Here is a 22,001-nt window from a genome sequence, read left to right as displayed (position 1 = left end):
AGACAGAAAGGAAGAGGAATGATTTTCCCATTTCTCCCCAGTGTCCAAGTTCAGATAGATAAAGGATTCAGCCTTATCAAGTGGTGAATGACATCACCCCTCTATCTCCCCAAGAAACCCAAGCAGGTTAAGCATTCTGCAAAACAATTCAAGGGGTCAGCTTTCAGTTCAAAAAATAAATACTTGAAAAGAACCAAAAGGAATTTAATCCAAACCATTGCAAAAAAAAAAAAAAAGAGTCTTTCAGTGAAATGATGAGAATATTGCCAGTGACAGGGCTGGGGAGAAAATGTACCAGTTTACTGATATTAAGAATAATCAAATTGCCATGTACGAAGCCAAAAGAGATCCAAGCCTCCCTTTGGTCCCTGAATGAAGTCCTAATGTAACATTTCCCCATATCAGCACATCCCAGTTCCCTCCTGCAGGAGCAAGGTCCAGGCAGCTTCCTCAGCCTGAATCTTTGCGGGGGTAGGTTTTGATTCTGGCATGGAGTGACATTAGGTGTTGGCTCTCTTAACTGCCCTCCCCAAACAACCCAAAGTCAAATCTTCTCAGCTGAGGGGGGCTGAATCTAGTCTGAATCAGCTGAGTTTCTCCCATGCCAGAAAACCTTTGGCTAAGCAGTTAGGACAGGTCTTACAGCAGAGCCAAAGAACTGGCTTTTAATTTTGTGGTTTCAATCCTATTTCAAAACTTAAATTGATAACCCTCCATCTTAACTTAAAAATAAACCCTGCTGCCTCACTTAATCATGTCTCTAAAAATACTTTGGCCAGATCCACACTGTCCTAGTGTCCTTTCCAGAGGGAAAGCCAGCTGTTTAACCTCCTTGCTTTCCTTCTCCAGGCACCCCAGAGGCCATACAACTACCACAGCTGTCTCATGGTGTACCCTTTGGCTACCAGCTATGCTCTCATGAGCCCCAGCTTCTCAGAGGCCTGGACAGCCAGACAAATTTGGGGCAGATTTGGCTCTGATTTAAAAACAGGTTGAATTGGCTTTCAACATGACATCCAGGACACAAAGGTGGATTGGGGCCAAATTGCCCTCATGCTGAATTGGTTTCAGCAAATTCTTGGATCTTGATGATGCCTAACTTTTTTTTCTTTCTTTTGACCTGTACTGTTGTGCTCCATTCGTCTTCCATTTTTTAAAAATCATATTTCTTTTTGTCTATTTGCCTCTTTTTCTTCTTTATTTTTTTGTTTCCAATAACAGGCTTCCCTTCATTGTTTCTGACATGGCTTTACTGACTCATATTTTGCCATAAACTATAACTTCTTTTCTATTTGGGCTGTATTTCCCCTCAAATACAACTCTTTCTGAGAAAAACACGTTCCCCCCCAGATCCCTTAAATGATTTAGCAAATCCTTCTTTGAAGACATTTTGACCCAGGCGTCATGCCTTATCTGTTGCCATTAAAAAGATGTTTGGTTTTGACATGATAAATCACAGTGTGTTTTAAATAGACTTGGTTTTAAGGTGGAATTTAGCTTCATTGGCAAAGGCAGGGACACATTGTCTTTCTTCCTACCACTCTTTTTTTATACCATTTAAGACTGTAATGATAAACACCTTTTCTCCCTCTGATATTTTAAAGAATGAAAGTCTTGGACATTTGTCTTTCCTCTGTATGCTTAATTTTATTGGGTAACATTAAGATGAGAATAACCTTGCATGAGATGGTTGTGAAAAACCAAAAAACAACCTTCCCCAGCACCCCACAAAAGCAAATCCTTATGGTTTTATTGTTCTATCAAGAATTTATTGTCAAATTCCACTTCAGCAATTCTAGACATTGTGATGAAAAAGTGTTTGTGGGCTCAGAAAAGTGTCCACTTTCTAATTTGAGTCAATAGCTAAATATAAATGTTCTTTGATATGAATACCGAGAGGATTTCATGAAGGAATGATGCTGGGATATCTGTTACAGCATTGTGCACACCAGATGAATCTTATCCTACCAGCCTAGAGAGTAGGCTGGGCTCATTTCCTAGCAGGCTGGATTATGACTGAGCAAAAATGTCAACTAATTAATGCATAATCAATGCATCATCATGGAATATTATATTAATGCTCTTTCCTGTCTGATCAGTTCTTTTAATGTTTTTAACAAGTTCAGTGTTGTGGGGTGGGATTCATTCACTTCAATTTCACCTATTTGCAATGAAAATCACTCTCCTAACCTCTTTGGACATCTATTTTAGAATGAGAGGGCTCAAATCCTAGATGTGTTTTTTCTCTTCATTGATTATAGAGAGAGTTCAAATTGGTAGCTCAGATATGGCAGTAGGGGTAGACTAGATGGTTTTTAAAGGTACCTTCTGATCCAAACCATTTCATAATTTTATGATATGAGTTTCTACTACATTATTTTGCAAAGGGCCAGAAGAATCTTATCCAGACAAGTTTCTTTTTGTTTTTATGATTAGCATTTTGCTGTTTCCATTTAAAAATCAGGGAGAAAACTTCAGGAGGCTACAGAATATTAGAATTAAAGAAGTTTTGCAACATCCAAGGCAATGGGCATGTTTTAGTGGCAAACCCACTTCACCAGCAAGTTGATAATATTCTGAATTACTTCATTGGCTGAATGGTAAACAGTCATGGTAGGTCATATAATCATAGTGCTTTACTTTTATTCCTTAGAGCTTTAGGTAATAGAGACAAATTGCCTAAATAAACAGAGGAGCTGTTCACCGTAGCTCCAGATAAAACTCCTGTGTCTAAGTTCCTCACTGAAGACAACAATTTGATGCTGATTTTAATGTTTTAATCTCAACAGTTTAAACTGTTTAAACAAAAAGTCTAATGTATCACACATCATTATTTTGACAAAAGATTATTTTGAGGATTATATACAAAACCAGGGAGTTGACAACCCAAATTTAGATGTATTAACAGCTTGGTTTTAGATATCTGGATCCCCAGAGCAGCATACAGGACCAGACTGGTGTCTGAGCTGGTGTACATTGTCAGTCTCATCTCAATGCTCATTACAAATCCATGCCAGTAATACTCAAGTTTACAGCTGCCTGAAGCTGACTCCTCCTGGCAGCAAGGGTGAGATCTAATTTCCCCTTCATGTTCATCCATTAGGCACCCACAGCTCCAAGACCCCTCTCTGTGTGAGTCCTTAATTCAAATAGAACAGTCCTTCAAATGGGAAGGAGGAGGAAGAAGAGGAAGGTTCAATTTTCTCTCCATGTTGCCCTTTTATTCCCAATTTTTTCTGTAGTGATAATCCAGGATTCCAGCTGCCTCACCATGATCTGGGTGATTCAGGCTCAGCTCCCAGGACTTCAGATCATGGATAAGATATGCACAGAAAAAAACACTCTGGGGGGAGGAGGAGGAACTAGAAGCCAGCATTTCTTTTTCCAGTTAGTACATCTGGGTTATGGAGTCATGATTCTTCTTGGGTCCAATAAAGTTTGAATTCTTCTGGCACGGCTTCTGAGGTTCAGCAGAGGGAAGGAAAAGTGCCAGAACTGTCTGGTAGCTAGATGACTTTCCTGGGAGACACGTGAATTACTGAAAGCAGTATCACTGCTTGGCCTAATGGCCCGAGTGCTAGGGAAGGATTGGGAATGGGACAGAAACTTCCTCTAGTTGAGTTTTAAAAAACCCTGGTTGCTGTAGATAAATTTTACCTGAACCCAATTCTGCTGGAATAAGGCATGGACAAAGGTCTCTGCTCAAGGGAAGCTTTTCATGCACTTGTAAGCAACAGTTGCATTAGAGAGCTCTATCAAGATGGGAGCAGTCAGTGTGTGCTTCGAGACAATCAAGGGCACCTGAGGAGTCTTTAACTAGAAGATCACTAGATGTGGTTTTCTCTGAATAGCAGCTGTGAGGTGTTTAAAGTTACTGCTATTATGAAGATGGGGGTCCAGCAGAGCTGGATAAATCAGCTAATCCCAACACAGAGCAGGGAGGCCATCAGCCTACTGTGTAAAACCTCAGCAGGTGCCTGTGGGCATCATTAGATATCCTCATACCTTAAAAATCTTAAAATTTACCTTAAAATGTCCCTGATGCCATTTACTTTCTGTTAGAAGGAGGCTGGGACCACATGGGTTCCACTGGTGTGGCAAGGCAGAGCCTGGCCCATCCCTGGCACTCTGTCCCAGTCAGGAGTGGGGCAGTGCAGGGCACCAGGGCAGCCCCAGCCCCTGGCATCGTGCACTGCCTGGTGATGGGCTGAGGCCACACCAGGACACGTGGGCAGGCCCAGCTTGGTGGGACTGCATGACCAGGCAGGGGAGCTGGAGACCAGCCCAACAGTGACATTGGTGGGGCAGGGACTGACTGGCCCAGGAGGATGATGTGGTGTCCTTGCCATTGGCAGTGTGCAGGGAAACTCAGGTGGTTGGGCAGGGACAGTCAGGGCTGTCAGTACCTCAAGGCCAAACACTTGCATGCACTGGTCAGTCCAAAGGCAGGCAGGCAGGCAGGCTGTATATGGCTGCTGCTGTGCTGCCAGCCATGCCCTGTGCTTGTCCACCCATTTACCTTAGCTGCCCTGGGCAAAGCCTTACCTACATGACTTCTGTTTATGCCTTGCCTCCACATGGGCTTGGATTTCACTGTTGATGCTTATTTGCAAAACACATTCCACTAAATCCAACTTGTTAATGCAACCTAAGCATCATTTGGCCTGAGAACGACCATCTCAGCTGCCAAGATACTGATTTAAACATCTCTGAAAGGACACATGGCTTTCCTATTTGGTAACAAGTTAGTTGCCCTTTTCACAGGTAACAAAGCCCTGACTCACAGCTCTCTTAATGAAAACACCCTGCTCCACAAGCAGAGGTTTCCAGGGGCCTGAGTTCCCTGGAGCAGTCAGCCACTGCATGATGGTTTGCAGCTGTTTATGGTGACTCTGCTGTGGGTGGTTTAACACTCATGAGGGCACACCACATGGTGAACTCAGACTCACAACATGACATAATTGCTGTCTTTGGACAAAATAAACACCTCAGAAATATAAACAAAGATGTTTATTGCAAATAAAAAATCATATTCACATCATTAAGTCTTATGAAATAAAAGAGGTCATTTTGCAAGTTGTCAAGCATCCATGAGCATAAGGGCTGCCGTTTCCATCAAAACAGCTGCCTGGGACATGCATATATTCATCTGACTGTGCCCAGCCAAATCTCTAGCCTTCTTTCTAGAAAGGTCTTGATTTGACTGGTGACATCATACTGACATTTTCACAGTTTCATTTTCTCCCGATCTGGCAGTAGAGGCTCATGGAAAACACCAAACCAAGAATCTGAAAAACAAAGATATTTCTGGTATTACCTGGCAGTTCTGGAAATCCCAGACAACTGAATACAACACAATGGGAATATTTTGTTTGCAAATGTCTTGGAGTTACAAGCAGGCTAAATCTGCTGTGCAGAAAATTTTCTCCAATGTGGCTCTGACAGAATAGAGATACTTTAACAACATCAGTATATACCACAGGTAAGACTGCAGACACCATGGAGAAGTTTCATTTGTTTAAAAGATAGATTGCCTCTGTGCATGAAGACCCCTGTACCTATGTGTGTTTAACATGCAGTTGTTAGCTGTAATGGAGTAGCTATTACGGAGAAATTCAAGAAATTTGGACAAAAATTGAGCATTTTGTTTTCTGACAAAGTTAGAGGAATGTTCACTATGTATTCTAAGGGTTGTCTCCCTTTGAAATCTCTCTTTTCCACTGTCACTTTCTTTTGTGTAACCATATGTGTGAAGTGTATGTATATAGGTCTACACATACGTGTGTATACTGTATACAGGTATACATCTATAAACCTACCTCACTGTTTTGAGTTGCAAATGATCCTGCAACAAGTATTTTATATTTGTCAGTAATGGATTTGGGATAGAAACAATAGTGAGTTCACTGAAGAAGCTGTTACTTGAAATAGAAAATTCAGTATTGGGAATTACTGGGTACAATTCCATGACCCATGGCAGAGAGCTGGTGAGATCAGATCGAAAATCTTCCTTCTGGATTTAAAGTTAACCACTCTGCAAAGGTGTTCCACAACAGTGGAAAGTGCCCAACTGACTCCTTTGAAGCCATGAACACTGACATACTTTATTTACTTAAGGAAGAGACAGAGAAGAGTGTAAGTAGCATAGAGGTACAGCTAAGACAAAGGGATGGACTCACACCTGGAATAAACTGACAGGGCTTCCCTGACATACCACGCCCACATTTGAACTTGCACCCAAATGAATCTGGGCCCTTCTTATCTGTATAATTTTCACTATTAGGGTGAGCTGAAAGCACAGCTCACAAGTGGCATAATGAAGCAGGCAGAGGGGGGAAGAGCACTTTTTTTTCTCTGGGATTTCCTAGAGCAGAAAGGTGGTTAAGCAAGTGACCTTTAATTTGCAATTGCTTGAGTTAATATGGAAAGGCTAAATGTTTATCAAGTGTAAATTGCCATCTGACAATTTGTGCTGAGTCTTATATTGTTTATTCATGTTGTTTTCTAATCCTTTTATGTCTGGGAGAAGCAGCCAGCACAGGAAATACCAGCTGGAAAACAAGCAAGAATGATGGCAAACAAACTAAAAGCTACAACTCACATAACTGCAATTAATAGAGCAAAGTGACTTATAATTTGCCTTAGGGATACAGATGCTATTTTACACTTCTATTATATTTGGAAGGTCATTTAATATCAGTGTATTTCACCTATTTTTCCCTCAAAGTAAACATATGGGTGAGAGACCTGACTGCCCACATATAGCTCCTTAAATACCAGAAAGCCTGTGCTGAGTAAGAAGTTGGTGGCCTGTCCTCTTCCAATGCTGCAGCTACATAATTCTTCCCCACTTACTACTCTTTTCCTGGAAACACAGTTTTGATTTGGAGCTCTTGCCTGCTCCTCTACCACAAGGAGAAATCCTCTGCAGAGAAGTTTTTGCTTTGAATAACAGACTGAACTTTCCACAGCAATCTTTGTCATTTCTGTTTTTCCCTCAAACATCCACTGGTGGAGAGTGAGGGTAGAGGAAAACCAAGGAGGAAGACTGAAAAGAAAAAAAATGACTGAAGAAAGCATCATGATGAAATCCCATTTCTTTATCATTTTCTCCTATTCAAATCAAAATCAAGTAGCTCACTGAATAGCCTCACTTCTTTTCCTCCTCTCTTCAGAGAAAATCGTGCATGTAATTCTTCAGTAAATGGTGAGGAAATTAAAACTGTGTGCACTCAGACACATTCATGCATCATCTTGATGCTTAAAGTTTTAATGCCTCAGAATTATAATTTTGTACCAAAACCTTTTAGTAATAAAAATATGTACTTGACGGGCTATGTTTTCTTAGAAGATGACTTTTTCATCAAGAAAAGATGAGAAAAAGGAGGCAAAATCTGGCTATTATTCCTCATGTCTTCTGGCACTGTTTGTTTGTACATCTCTCTGTACACAGGGCTCAGTGTCAAGGCGCAGCCTGGCTTCAGGACTGGCAATGTTTTTGAAGAAAATGTTCCATGTGATACACTTACATGGGCAGCAGGGTGGTCTGATCTCACCTGAAGTTTGCAGCTCAGCAGCCACATACTTTAATGAAATATGTTTATATGGAATAACAGTACGGTTATAGCTAAGGTGAGAGATGGTTTTCCCTTGTCTATTAATTGAACAAGCCAAGTGTTTTAATCCCATTCCCAATGTATTTCCAAGTAGAACATACTGGTTGTCAGCTACTAAGTATTTTAACAGTGTACACTGGTACCTCAACAACAGCCAGTCCAAAGGCGACCCCCATAATTATGACCAGACTGTCTTTAATTTGTTGCATAATCACTTTTCCACAAGGCTGAAAAAGAAAACAAAATTATTAATTACAGGTAAGCAATATTATCCTATGACTATATAGGAATGCATCCTCTAAAATAACTCTCTCAAACTCTCTCTCTTTCTTTCTCTTTAACTCTGTGCTAAAAAAAGGCTATTTTAATTTACTCTGGCTTGTTGCTAATGAACACAAAAAACACAACTATGTGTACCTTATGCTCTGCAAAATTCTTTGCCTTCCCAAGTATGAAGATTTAGTAGCTGACCATGAAAATGTACTATTTCAAAGGAAGACATACAGCTGTAATGCCTAATGTTTGCATTGTTTTCAGTTAACAAGGAAAGATGTGTTTGTTCTTAATTTCACTTGATAATCACTCACTACTAGGAAAGAGCCAATGCAGCCATGACCAGATCTGAACAGGAACTTCAGTTTCCCACCAATCTAATCTTTGGATTTGAAACTTCAAGGTTTATTATTAGACTTGGGATTAACTAAAAATATTTGGTAATAAAACCTAGCTTCAGAATTAGTTTTGTCCAATGTTTGGTGGTCTTAGACTGGCGCTGGAAGGAAGAGAATAATCAGCATGGCTTCATGAGGGGAAAGTCCTGCTTGTTGAACTTGATTTACTTCTATGACACAGCAACCCACCTAACTGATCTTGGAAAGCCAGTAGATGTAATCTTTTTGGACTTCGCCAAAGATTTTGAAGCTGTCTCTTACAGTATCCTTCTGGACAAAATGTCCAGCATACAGCTAAATAACCGTGTTATGCCATGGCTCAGGCACAAAGAGTTCTAGTAAGTGAGATAACATCAGTTTGGAGTCTGGTTAGTAGCGGGATTCTGCAGGGCTCCATCCTGGGTCCAGTTCTCTTCAACATGTTCTTTAAAAACTTGGGTGCAGGACTTGAAGAAATACCACAGAAGTTTGCCAACAACACTAAACTAGTAGGACCTGTTAACTCCCTTGAGGGAAGAGAGGCCTAGAGAGAGAGCTCAACAAAACAGAGGAATGGGCAATCACCAATCACATGAAGTTTAACAAGGTCAAGTGCCAGATTTTGCAACCCTGGTTATGTTGAGTTTGCCTGGGGAATGAGAGGAGAGCTGAAGAGCAGCCCCTCAGAAAGGGACCTGGGGGTCCTGGTCCATGGCAATTTGAGCACGAGCCAGCAGTGCCCTGGCAGCCAGGAAGGGCCAGCCCTGTCCTGGGAGACATCAGGCACAGCATCACAGCCGGGCAAGGGAGGGGATTGTCCTGCTCTGCTCTGCTCTGGGCTGGGGCAGCCTCACTTCGAGTGCTGGGGGCAGTTCTGGGTGCCACAATATAAAAAAGATATAAAGCTATTAGAGATTGTCCAAAGTAGGGCCATGAGGACACTGAAGGGCTTTGAGGGGAAGCCGTATGAGGAGTGACTGAGGACATTTGCTCTAGTCAACCTGGGGAAGAGGAGACTGAGGGGAGACCTCTTTTGAGTCTTCAGTACCCTCATGAGGAGAAGCAGAGGGGCAGGTATTGATCTCTTCACTCTCATGAACAATGACAGGACTCAAGGCAATGTCATGAAGCTGAGTCAGAGGAGATTTAGCTTGGATATCAGGAAAAGGTTCTTCACTCAGAGGGTGTTTGGGCACTGGAGCAGGCTCCCCCAGGAAGTGGTCACAGCACCAAGCCTAACAGAGTGCAAGAAACATTTGGACAATGCTTTTATACACATGGTGTGATTCTTGGTGTTGTCCTGTGCAGGACAACTGGACTCAGTGATCCTAGTGGATCATTGAGTCATCCAACTCAGCCTAATCTATGATTCTACAACTGAAGTTCTGTGCAGAGCTACTCTCCTTTTGAATATTTGCATACGTCTGTTCTTACAGTGACTATATCTTCTCCAGGCATTGACAATCCTCCTTCTCCAAACAGGAGGGGAAGCCAAGTACAGCTTAAATACATCGAAATTACATTACTGTTACAACACTGCAACTGACTTGCCCCCAAATACAATTGTATTTTTTCACCATATTTCCTCTCTCTCAATAAACACATGGATCTTTTCCTTACAGTTCTAGAAATCTCTCATTTAAGCTGACTCATAACTGCACTGAATTTCAAATCTTTTTTCCCATATCAGAAGAGTTGGAACATCTTACACCACATGAAATCTGTCTGTTCATATGAGTGATATCTTGCACCTGCAGTAATTTCACAGATGGCTTCTCATGTGTCCTTTGAGGGCTTGCCTGAGGCCAAAAAGACATTAACATGAGGCCAAAACAGCCTCTTTGTGTACATCTTATTTCCAGATTGGGTTCTGGTATCCTCTACTTAACTAGACTGTTTCTTTGCTTTAAAATAGTATTTGCTTCTGTGGGACTACATGGAGTGGAAATTACTGCTCAGGCAGGACCTGATTAAGGAGCTGTGCAGTTAGAGAACTATGCAACTAGAATGGACATTTGCTAAAATCTGCTTGGTGCTAGGTGCATACTGACAAACTTTGCATCACCAGCATTCTAGAACTTTAATTACTTTGTGCTATTCAATTATTTTGTGCATTTCTTTTTTAATTTTTTTTCCATATCCATAGAGTCCAGATTTCCTCATAAGGAGACAGACAAACCATGGAATTTGTTATTTGAGATCTCTACTGTCTACTAGATGGTACTACTCTTCTGAGCGTGGTTTTTTTTACCTGTCGCCAGATATTTTCCCTAATTATTATTACATTAATTTTTTTGAGATTTTCAAAAGGCTGCAGTTGTAAGAAATCACTCTTTGAATATTCTGCCATGAATCCCACAATATGTAAGGTTTCCTTGCAGCATATCTTGCAAAATGAGTGTGGGTTTTTATTAAATGATTATAGAACCCCAAAGGTCTTGCATTTAATGTGTTTGATTTTCAATATACCTTAGCATTTTGAAAGTCTCTAAGTCAACGTCTCTACTACCACAATGAGCCTGGGTGGGAGCTTAACCTTCTGAGAGAGGAATGAGAGCCAAAGAGTAGCTGGTGTGCAGCTCTGACCCAGAGTCATACCCTGACCCAAAGTCATAATAATTTTCATCAACAGTAGATGCTAAGGACCTAAACTGGAGACATCTCAAGAAGTGGAAGGAGCAGAGTTATGAACAGTCATTTCTTAACAGATGGCATGGGGATAGTTCTGGCTAAGAAAGAGAAAGCAAAACTTTGTCTTTTCAGAAAGATACAGAGCTGCTGACTATGGGGGTCACCAAAGATTTAACCTTGGGTTAAAACTTGGCCCTTTCGAAAGAGGAGTTAACGTTTTTCTCACCTTTTTATAGATGAATCTGGCTTGATATTTGGTGCAAAGGTCTGATGATGCCTCTTCTAGTTTACACTCACAGATCTTTGAGGAAGGTTTGTTAAAGTTTTCTCCCCAGTCTTCAGGTCCATTCAGCAATCCACAGCATTTCTCCTGCAAGAAAGGAGTAAATGGGGAGAAGAGTTTAGAAAGAGGTCATTTTCATTTTAAAGAGAGTAGGTGAGGGAGCTAAGAGGAATGACAAAAACAAATTTTATTTCATCTTTTTCAATGTGGAAGTTGTCCCAAATTGGTACGTCTCAAATACCATTTACATTTCTATACCAGTTGTAAGAATATAAATGCATAAGTTGTTGGGGTTTTTGGGGGGAAAAAAAAAAAAAAAGAGAGAGAGAGATAGGGGAAAAAAGATGAGATTTTCAGTATAAAATGGCCAAAAAACATTAACATACTATAACGCTAGTAATTATCAGTACCAGAATGGAATAGTATATTACTTGGTATAGTATTTTTTTGAGAATCAAGCCTTCTTTCAGTAGGTTATATTTGCAGAAGGTAAGTTACCAACTCCAGTAACATCCACATTTCACATCTTAAAAAGCCAGGCTGGAAATGTAAAATTCAGGCACATAAAACTCCAAAATCTAGAAAAATAACCACTTTGAATGATAGTTATCTCTTTAAATTAGAAATGAGCTGAAGAGACCAGGACTCCATTTGGGGCTTGTGAAACCTAAACCAGGTGCAGTTGCACTTCATGTTCCACTGTATTCAAGCCACTAAAGCTCAGGGGTGCAAACTCAGGTTTGAGGTCCTCCCTTTATTAAAAAGCAGCTGGAAATATTCACATAATTTTGCAGAAAAGCAAAGGCTGTGGGACACAATATAGCAGTCCTGGTACATTTGAAAATTAATGTAGTAATTATGGGATTTTTAATTTTGCTCATCTCTCCAGAGCGCTCATTATATCAGAAGAAATGTGCTGTCTCAGAAGTAGAGGACAAGGCTGGAGGTGGAATGGGTAAGGAGAAGTAGAAGTAACATAAAACACCTATATTGTTCGCTGTTTCATTTTCTTTCATACAGCAGTCTTTAAAAACATAAAAATTAACTTTATCCATCAAAGTCATCACGCATTAGGGACTAAAAAATCAGAACAGTAGGCATTCTATCCATGTACAGACCCAGGTACTTGTGGAAGGGGGAGGGGTGTATGCTGTTGATGTTATCAATGAGATTCCAGGGTGTTCTCTTTGAGGTACCCAGGAGCAAGCTCGCAACGAGCATCCACCCTCTGCAGTCTTGCAGGATGGGGGCACCAGGAAAAGTTCCCTCTTCTCACAGTAAATCATGGCATTTAATGACTTCATAGCAGTAAAATACTTCAAATTAAATAGACTCCTGATGTTTTCCTAATCGCTGGGGTAATCTTTCCTTAAAAGTACTGGAGACTTCTTATTTGGGATATTGTGAAGGATCAATGTTCCTTCAGAAGGGAAAGCTGTAGGAAAGGGCCATGCAGTCCTCTCATGGAAGAGCTTAGCTAACTGTCAGTCTTACTTGCATGTGGTGTGTCCTTGCTTCATTGCTCTTATAGACAACACTACTGCACAAAGAAATCATCACAGGAAGACCATGTTCTACCAAGAGGACAGAAGTCCCTTCTGTGGTGTTTCAACTTGCCTTTAAGTCAGACCCTTACCCTTTCCCAGGGAATGAAATTCAAATCTGCAGCAGAGTAGTCATAAAATGAAGCAGAGACAGATACTAAAGATGAAACAGATAGCAACAACCCCTTCATTTTCTTACTGTTTAATTACCTTTTCCTGCAACTTCTGGAACTCCTCCTGGTACTCTTTATACTCTCCTGTGGTACTTTGCAGTGCGTTCACACTTGCGCTTAGAGTAAGGTTAAAGGCTTCTTCCACCTGCAAGTTAAAATGTATTACTAAATTTTTTGGGAAGAAACAAAACTATATGAAGACATCAATGAAAATACAGAATAATACAGTACCTGAGGTTTGTACACTGCTCCTAAAATACCTCCTGCAATCTGAAGAATCAGGATCAGAAGCAGTGCAATAAAAAACTGAGAAGAAAACAAAAAGGGTAGAAAACTATATTACTTTTGACCAAGGTGATATAATTTCTTTTAAGTTAACATTCAGCTTTCATGTGCCTGAATAACCATGTAGGTAAATGACTTTCCAGTCAGAGTTGCTCCAACTGTTTCTTCTTTGATGATGAGAAAAAGTGGTGCTCAAGACAGAGAGTGCTCAGCTGGTGATCAAAACAAGGCACACACCAGAATAGTGTCATGATAACAGTGTGTAGGTGGGAGTTGGGGAGGAGGACAGGGAGGACATTCTAGGTGGACCAGCAAAGGGAGCAACTCTGAATTTATAAAACTGAATAGGATAGGTAATGGGTGAAAGTTTATGGAGGTAACTTGATGATGGCTGGATGGACAAAAAGCTAATGACATGCTCAAGTCTCCCTGGACCCTGTCTTCTTGCTGATGAGACCAACTATCATTTTTACTTCAACAGAATTCAGAAGGGGCCCAAACTCAAGGTAAGCAATGAAAACGCAAGATCATAATCATGTTTTTGTTAAATTAAAAGGTTCCCATCCTCATTTGATACTACTTGCAGGAACTCTGTCCATAATGTGTAGCTGTAGCCTGTTGAAGGTAGAAAAATGATTTTCTTTCCTACCAACATCAGCATGCACCGGCTCTCCTTTGCAGCACCACAACACCCCAGGAACCCAAGGACCATAATGATGGCTCCCACAGCTATTAGTAGATTAGCTCCTGGAAGTATGCTGCTTTCTACCTCCTGAAAAGAGAGACGAAAAAAAATCTTTCAGATACAAGAAAGTCCTCCTAAAAACACCTGTATTCCCCAAAACAAGATAATTATTTTGTAACTGATAAATATACTGAATAGCAACTATGGAGAAATTCTGATCCATAAACAAACTCTAATGCTCCCCTCTCAAATGTTGTGGTGGAGAGCTTTGTAAAACCTGGTTTTTCATGGCCTTTGTTTCTGCACAAGATGAAAATCAACTTTACAGAGTAAATGAATAAATAAAGATCTTCTGTCTTTAAAGCAGCTTTCAGTTGGTTTTCAGTCAATAAATCTTTGCTTTTACTGGAAGTAGGAGACTTGATTACCTCAAAACCTCTCCTTCATTAACCCAGTGTTAAAGAAACAAAATCTCTGTTTGTCATTAGAAGGCCAGGAACATACTCTGTGACTGTTCCTTAGAGAACACTACTCAGAGCGATGCTGTATATGTTAGAGAAATAGTTAGATGTATTTTCCAAATAAGCTTTCTTTCTTTCTTTTTCATTTTTTTTCCTCCAGGCTTGATCTCTAATATTACCCTCAGAGATGAGAACTTTATTTTGATGTGTGGGACATTCAACTAAACAATTCATATACCTCAGTATTATTAAATATCAAATTATTCAGTTCCCACAGGACTGACTAAGGCCAAAGGCCAAAAGAGAGAAAAATGTTCAAAGAATATTTTCTGGTGTAACTGGTGCCAAGATTAGCAAAAATGTCTGGAAGTTGTCACATTTATCTTCTGATGGAAATTGCAAAGGTATATAGACAAGTATAATTTGAAGAATGTGTTGTTCTTTCCCTTTCCAAGTTGGACTAAACCTCCTGTTATTTATTCTTAGAAAGCTCTATTCATCCACAGCCAAATCCTTATGGTCTGCTCAATTATTACTGAGGCGAAACATGCATTGGTTTTGAATGGGAAATTTGCCTGCCTGGAGGCAAAAATGTGAGAAAATGCTTTCAATTTTGGTCCTGACTTAATTCATAGGCTTTTGGGGAGCTCTAAGTGTCGCTTCAGGAAAGCAGTTTGAAACACACTTAAATATTCCATTCTGAATAGGAAAGCTATCAAAAAGTAAGATATGGTAGTGGATGTGGTTTTACCCAATGACACTGTGTCTTCTTGAACCAAGTTCTCTTGCATCCATGCTCTGCCAGACATGAGACATCTAGGACTGGCTAAGGGTAAGAGTGCCATCAGCCAAAAGGCAGGGAATACACAAAGCTGTCTTCTTACTTCCACCATATTTTTATTTCCAGGTGGGAAAATACTATTTTAAAATTTAAAATTATTATTCTTAACTGATAGACTATGCTAGAGGAACAGGGGAGTTATCTGAAGAACTGCAGCTTAACCTATACTAAAGGCTCAATCTGAAAGCTGAAAAAAAATGCTTCCATGTGACACCTGGCTTCTTTTTTACTCCTATGGCCAAAAAGTATTTGTAAAAATAGAAGAATGCAAATTAAGCTTTCAAATTAATTTGCATTTCTATGGCCTTCTTTCTATGGAATTCTTCAAATTCATTTGAAGAAATGTCCTGCTTAAACCTTAGAGTCAGTGCCAGTGGGTACACACTGGGCAAAAGGGCCTACAGGATCATGGGTTCTTTGAAACAACAGGACCAATCTCTGCTGCATGTCTGCAAGATAAGGAGCTCCTCAAAACTGTATTTTCCCTAGCTTTGCAAAAAATAAAAGTCATAATATCTGAAGTAATTTAATAACTCATACAAAAATCCAGGAGGGCACCTAAAGGTCTTTTTTCTACCCTCCTGGAGGAATTTTAGGACAATCCTAGATTCCTGGGCTTTTAAAACTCTTTATATATAAATATGAGGGGGAAAGGATAAGGTGTTTTTAAGGAGCTGTTGAAAATGGAAGGAAAAAATCCTCTCTTTCTAACTTGCAGTTACTGGGGGAATGAGAATTGTGTTACTGAAGATAGTGAAAAAGATAAAAATGCTCCCTACAAACGTATGTAGTAACCCTAGGAGTAGATACGACTATACTATTCTAATAGGGAAAATCATTGAAAAGTCTATGAGCTGCATGACTCCACATTATTCTACCACTGAAATCATTAACAAAAACATAATTATTTTTTATTAGAGGTGAGACACATTTTCAAACAAAAATCTGTGTGCATCTGCATAAAACTACATTAATAACACAAGCAGCTGCTTCTCATAGTCACATATCTTTGTTTGCATCAATCACTTTATCTGACTACCTGCACCATGATGTTTAGTTTTAACATCATAAAATGCATTCCTCTCCACCCACAGAAACCACTTCAACAAAAACGTAGTAAATGTGTGGAAATGAAGACGGGGAATTAAAGTGTATGCAGTAGTTTCCACGTTTTACATGGTGCTGTTATGACTGCATGCATTTACCTGCCGAGTACTGCTAACACGCATCCATATAGAGAATCCCAAAATAATGCAACCACAGACCTGTAGGAGAAAATAAAGACAAGTTAGAAAGGTCAGCAACCTTCTTACTGACATTCAGTATCCAAATTACACCATATGCTGTTCAAACTTCTGAAATCATGTGCTTGGCAAAGCAAAAGAAACATGAATTGCTGGAGCAGAGAATATTGATTCATTTCCAGGAAAATTTTTAAGTGTAGTTAAATCTTCAGGTATGCACCAAATCCCTAATGTTTCCACCCCAGAGGACTACACATTTACATGATGATTTATACATGTGTTTGGGAAGAACATAGAAATTCTGTCAGATGATAGAAGAATATATATTCCTATTGTATGTATAAAACGTGTCCATAAAGAATGTTGTTTCTTGTATAATGGAAACATGAGATTTGATAAGGGATGTTTGCATATCTTTTGTTTCTAGACTTATTCAGGACAATTGTCTGGAGACATTCTCTATGATAAAGGTACCAGGAAAAGTTCTAAATAAATTCTTTTTGCTCTTTCAAATGCAGCAATATTTGGCCATGTCCAGTCCCTAGAACAGGTCTCATAAAATGCCTAGAGTAATTTTTCCCATTATATTTCTACAGAAAACAGCCAAGTACATGTGAATGTTTAACCAGCATGACTTTCCTTAAGGTGTTGAAGTCAGGGAAGATGAATCGCAGGTCCAGATATATTCCCTCATCTCTGGTTGTGCTCCTCTTTCATGGATCATTGAGCTCCCCTGTGTGCCAGTCACCCTATTCCTAATCTTGTTGTTGATGATTCTTACACAGTTGCTCTTTATTAAGTGTTGGACATAGGTAACCAAGAGGCTGCTCAGGTGTAAGGGTTGTGCCTACTGAGATGACTGACATGAAAGAGACATCACTGAGGACCAGGGACTAGTCAGATTTAGAATTATCTCCATCTGCCATTAATAGTCAAGTCGTAAATGGTCCTGAAATGTTGTTATGAATTTCCCTTGAAGACTGGGACTATTGAAATTAAAATAGTTATATTTATATGTTTTGGATTTTTTTTCTTTAATAAAGCTTGCCCCATGGAAGATTTCATATAATATTTGACATCAAAGACATTAATGGCCTTAGCAGATTATTGAATATGGAATAGGGCCAGCACATGGGTACCACACATTTTTCTGCTCTAAGTAAAGCTCCTATAAGTACATTTTAGACATGAAAAAGAAAGTTGTACAATCAATGACAACAGTTAACACATTATAAAATTTAACTAGAACTCCTCACTGAAACTTTTTGAATCCTGCTGAATTTGCCTGAAAACTGATGGTATCCTATGATTGTACATTTCAGTCTGGTTCAGCAGCACTGTGTGAGTGATGTGGCATTCACTGGATAACATGGGCTCACTAATGTGGAAGTTTCCACTGAAGCATGTATTGCTACAAATCCAGAGAGTTTGTCACACTGTCTTTTTTGTTACAGAGGACCTCCCATTAAAATACTGCAATGCAGTAGAAGCAAATTTAGCTAAATATATAGGAACTCATGAATCAAATGGAAATGCTACAATATTTCCTTGACATAAAAATAGAAACATCATTTATAAATTGAAATTTTAGTAAGATGTGCACATATTTTAATTTTAAATATAGAGATGTTTGAGGTTGATAAAAATGCTCTGTTTCAGTAAAATCTTAACAGTTTGTTTCTATTTATTTTCACAATATACATAGTGTACGAAAAACACTCTCAAAGGAAAGTTCTGAAATAATAAATAAAAACAGTCAGTTCCCTAAGAGTCCAAGTTGAACACATCAAGTTTGCTGCAATACTCCATCTTAATTTTTAAGTTTTCTTAAAATTAAGTTTCAAGTAAATAAACTTTCATTCCAGGAAATTTCATTTTTAATGAACCACTGGTGGTTTCTGATGGAATAAAATTAGCTTCTTTGAAAATATCTTCACCCATTTTCTTCAAATTAGATGGCTATTGTATTTTTGCCTTAATCCTTGATCAAGAATCTGTGATTTTTATCTCAGTCCCATAAACTGAACAGCAATGGTACTGCTGTCCCTCAGATTTGGTTGCTTCTTCTCAAGCTCTCAGTTCTGGTGTGAGGTGGAAATACAGCCTAGTTAGTTAAATCAATATCACCTCAGAAGTGTCTGACATAGTGTTGAGCCAACAGTATATTAAGACTGCAGTTCTTTTACACACAAATACCAAACTTGGTATGGGGAATTTCTGCCACTGGCACACCCTTTTCAAACATTGAGTTCAAGGATATCAGGAGAAACTTTTACAAGTTGCTTCTGTTAAAGAAAACATTTGACTGGAATACTTCCTTGAGACACCTGAAATTACAGCTGTAGGCAGGTCCTACAGAGAATGTGGTCTCTGGCTCAGCAAACCTGGTAAGATTGTGTTGCTACTTCAGGGACTGAGATGTTCACATTAAGTTCAGGAGGAGGCCACTTTGTTTGTAGATGGGATTCCAAGTCTGGTATTAAAAACTGATCAAAGATGCTCTGTCACTAACCATGTTGCTTTGAACCAGTGTCAGACATCAGTATTCAGTGAAAAAAAAAGGGTAATTCTACAATTTGCATGATGTGGAGTAGCAGTTGACGAAATGAGGACAGAAAGTGAGACTAGATATCCTGCAAACTCCAAAGAACAGACGGAAGAAAAATTTCACATAATGTGTTAGGTTTAATGCACGAAACTGGCAAGGATTTATTTAAGGACTGTTAGAAACTCCACATAGGCACCCAGTTTCAAAGCATAGATCTTCAAGAGCCCACAGTCTGCTATTTTTCACCAAACTGGGAAGATGAAAAACTCTATTTGTGCACTGGAGCCCAGCATGGGCATGTTGATGCCCAGGGGACACACATCATGCAGTGAAGGCACAGTCAATTTACAGAGCTGTCTTAGACTATTCCAGGGCTTACACGCTTAGTGTGATGTGCATGAGCTGCTTAGAAAAGGTCATCAGAAGGCTAGGAAGCAGGTTCCTGAGTCTTCAAAGAGAGGACACTCCCTGAGAGATTGCAAAAGGTGTAAATGAAAGGACAGCTGGTAAATATGCAACCGTCATTCTTATCTATTTAGGTTAAAGTCACCTTCATCTCCCATTATCAGTAATTTTCCACTTGTCAACTGCCTTGTGCACTAGAGAGCGCAGCTGTGGGATAAGCAGCTGTAAAGTCATCTCTGTTCCCTCTACCTTACTATTTATTGATTAATGATTTAATGATTTAATGATTTCCATGAATTAGAGACAGGGATGTGAACTAAAATACTCAGTTTCATTATATTTCTGTCAGCCCATACATCTGTTCTTCCCAATCTTGATTGTGCTAAACTAAACACCTTCCCTAAAACAGTTAACTACAGTTGCATTCCTGTCCTTCTCTGTTCCATCCAGGCAGTCACATGCCCAGCAAATGCTCTCAGTATTTTCTTGCTCAGAATACAGTATAGATTTTCCAGCTTTGGTATAAAAATAGGAAGTTTGTTTCAAGATGCCCCCAGCATCCCACCTTTTTTTTTTTCCTAGGAAATCCATACTGTCACTGAAGGCATGGGACACTATTCCAGTGTTCATTCTAGAAGCAGTTTGGAGCTTTTCTGATGCTAGTCTGAGACATTTGCCCACGTTTTAGATTACAGTTAACACAGATGAATGTGAATAGGTGTGCTGGTTTAGGCTGGGGTGATTTCCTTCACAGTGGCTGGTATAGGGCTCTGGTTTGCATTTGTGCTGAGCACAGGGTTGATAACATGGAGAAGTTTTTGCTGTTGCTGAGTAGGGCTTACATCAAGTTTTCTTTCTTTCTCCTTTCATACCACTACTGTGGTAAGGAGACTGAAGGTGCATGGGATATTGGGAGAAGACACAGCCAGGACAGGTGACCCCAAAGGACCAAAAAGATGTTCCAGACCATTTGACATCATGCTCAGTACATAAAGCTGGGAGAAAGAGGAAGGCAGGGGACGTTTGGAGTGATGGCATTTGTGTCCACAAGGAAACATTTCACATAATGAGCACATCCCCCCCAACCCCGAAGATGGCTGAACACCTGCCTGCCCATGTGAAGCAGGGAATTAATTCCTCATTTTGTTTTGCTTGCATGAATGGCTTTTGCTTTCCCTATTTAACTGTCTATACCTCAAGTCGGGAATTTCGCAGCTTTTCTGCTTTCAATTCTCTCCCTGATCCTGCTGGTGGGGGAGTGAATGAGTGTCTGTGTGGTACTTGGTTGTTGGTTGGGGTTAAACCACAAAAACAGGAAAAACTTCCTGAGGGACAGGAAGTCAAATCCAGAAACTTATGGATTCTTTTAAGCACTCTTGCATAAAAACTTCAACATAAATGTCAAAAATCTTCAATCTGCCTTGATAGAACTGGTAGAAGAAACTGGGAAGACAGTCCAAACCATCACTGGTCTGTCAGGAATTTCTTTGTGAGGTCCATAAGCAGTCAAAGAATTTGTGCTAGCCACAAATTTTCCAAGACTACTGTTTGTGGTCCCTTTTGAACGGCATCACCTTTTCACTTGAAAAAACTCCCTTGAGGCAAAGCCCATAATGTGGTGAGTAGTTCCGCTTCTGGTTTCAGCGAAACCCCGGTGAACCTGACAATGCTATGTCAGGAAATCTGACAGTGAGGTTGAACCACGAGAGGAATGTTCTTTAATTCAAACCTTCCAGAGCTTTCAGGACCTGAAATTCTTGCAACCCAGCTGAGATGTGATAAATAAACAAATACAGTTCAAATATCACCCAGAAACCTGCCTGCTGTGCTGTGCTGTATCGGCCTTGGTACAGCTGTGGCATTGCTGCCAGCACATACATTCTTACAATTTAGTGTCTACCATCAGAAACTAACTATGCACTGAATGTAAAGCAAAGAACCACAAAGAAGGTTATGAAAACCATTTATCAATTAGCAGGCTAAAAATTCAAGTAAATTTTCTGTTGCAACTACATTTTCAAGATCTTACATGCAAACAGCAGCAATAAAAAGAAGAGAACTGTGCACTGTTATTGAAGAGTCTGTTACCTTCTGACTGAGATGAGTGATGTCCCTTTACATGAGGGGCACAAGATGAACAGGGAGACAGATTTCTGGCTTGTCTACTTTTGAATGCAGAGGCAAAAGTGTTTAGATGGAAAAAGACAAAGGGAAAGGCAAAAGTTAAACATATTCTCCCCTCTCTAATTTAGAATCATACTCTGGTTCCACTTATGCTCTATTTTCTTTACAATTCCTCTAACTGCAGCGTTCAGATAATGGGGAACACATTTCATACATCACTAATAATAGTTTTAACACTAACTTACCCAAAACAAAAAGTTGAAGATGAACATGGAGTACTTCATGCATCTGCTTACACCCGCCATTTTCAACAAACTGAGACAAAAACGAGTGTGGCAAAAGAAGCTTTCCTAAGAGTTTGACCTTGATATAAAAGTTGATCTTGTATCTTCAGAAAACCTCTCAAAGCACGTCAAATACACCATACTCTGCTCCTGAAAGCAAAAGTTATAACCAAGTCATCCACAGTCGCTTAAATAGTTCCTTTACCTCAGGTAAATATTAACCCAGC

The 22,001-nt window shown here is 39.7% G+C and overlaps 1 protein-coding gene across 1 annotated transcript; it reads right to left on the bottom strand.

Annotated features, from left to right (window-relative positions):
- Positions 1-4,995: 4,995 nt before the first annotated feature.
- TSPAN8 (tetraspanin 8) lies at positions 4,996-21,956 on the bottom strand. Its single transcript, XM_063396465.1, has 8 exons — positions 21,736-21,956; positions 16,375-16,434; positions 13,832-13,954; positions 13,129-13,203; positions 12,935-13,042; positions 11,124-11,267; positions 7,760-7,843; positions 4,996-5,288 (listed from the first exon to the last, which is right to left on the bottom strand). Exons 1-8 carry the CDS (start codon positions 21,793-21,795, stop codon positions 5,235-5,237), a joined length of 708 nt encoding a protein of 235 aa, XP_063252535.1. The 5' UTR covers positions 21,796-21,956; the 3' UTR covers positions 4,996-5,234.
- Between the last annotated feature and the right edge of the window lie 45 nt (positions 21,957-22,001).

The sequence above is a fragment of the Prinia subflava genome, chromosome 4 (genome assembly GCF_021018805.1).
Source record: "Prinia subflava isolate CZ2003 ecotype Zambia chromosome 4, Cam_Psub_1.2, whole genome shotgun sequence".
Classification (NCBI taxonomy): Eukaryota; Metazoa; Chordata; class Aves; order Passeriformes; family Cisticolidae; genus Prinia; species Prinia subflava.
This window is presented reverse-complemented; position numbering and strand designations above follow the sequence as displayed.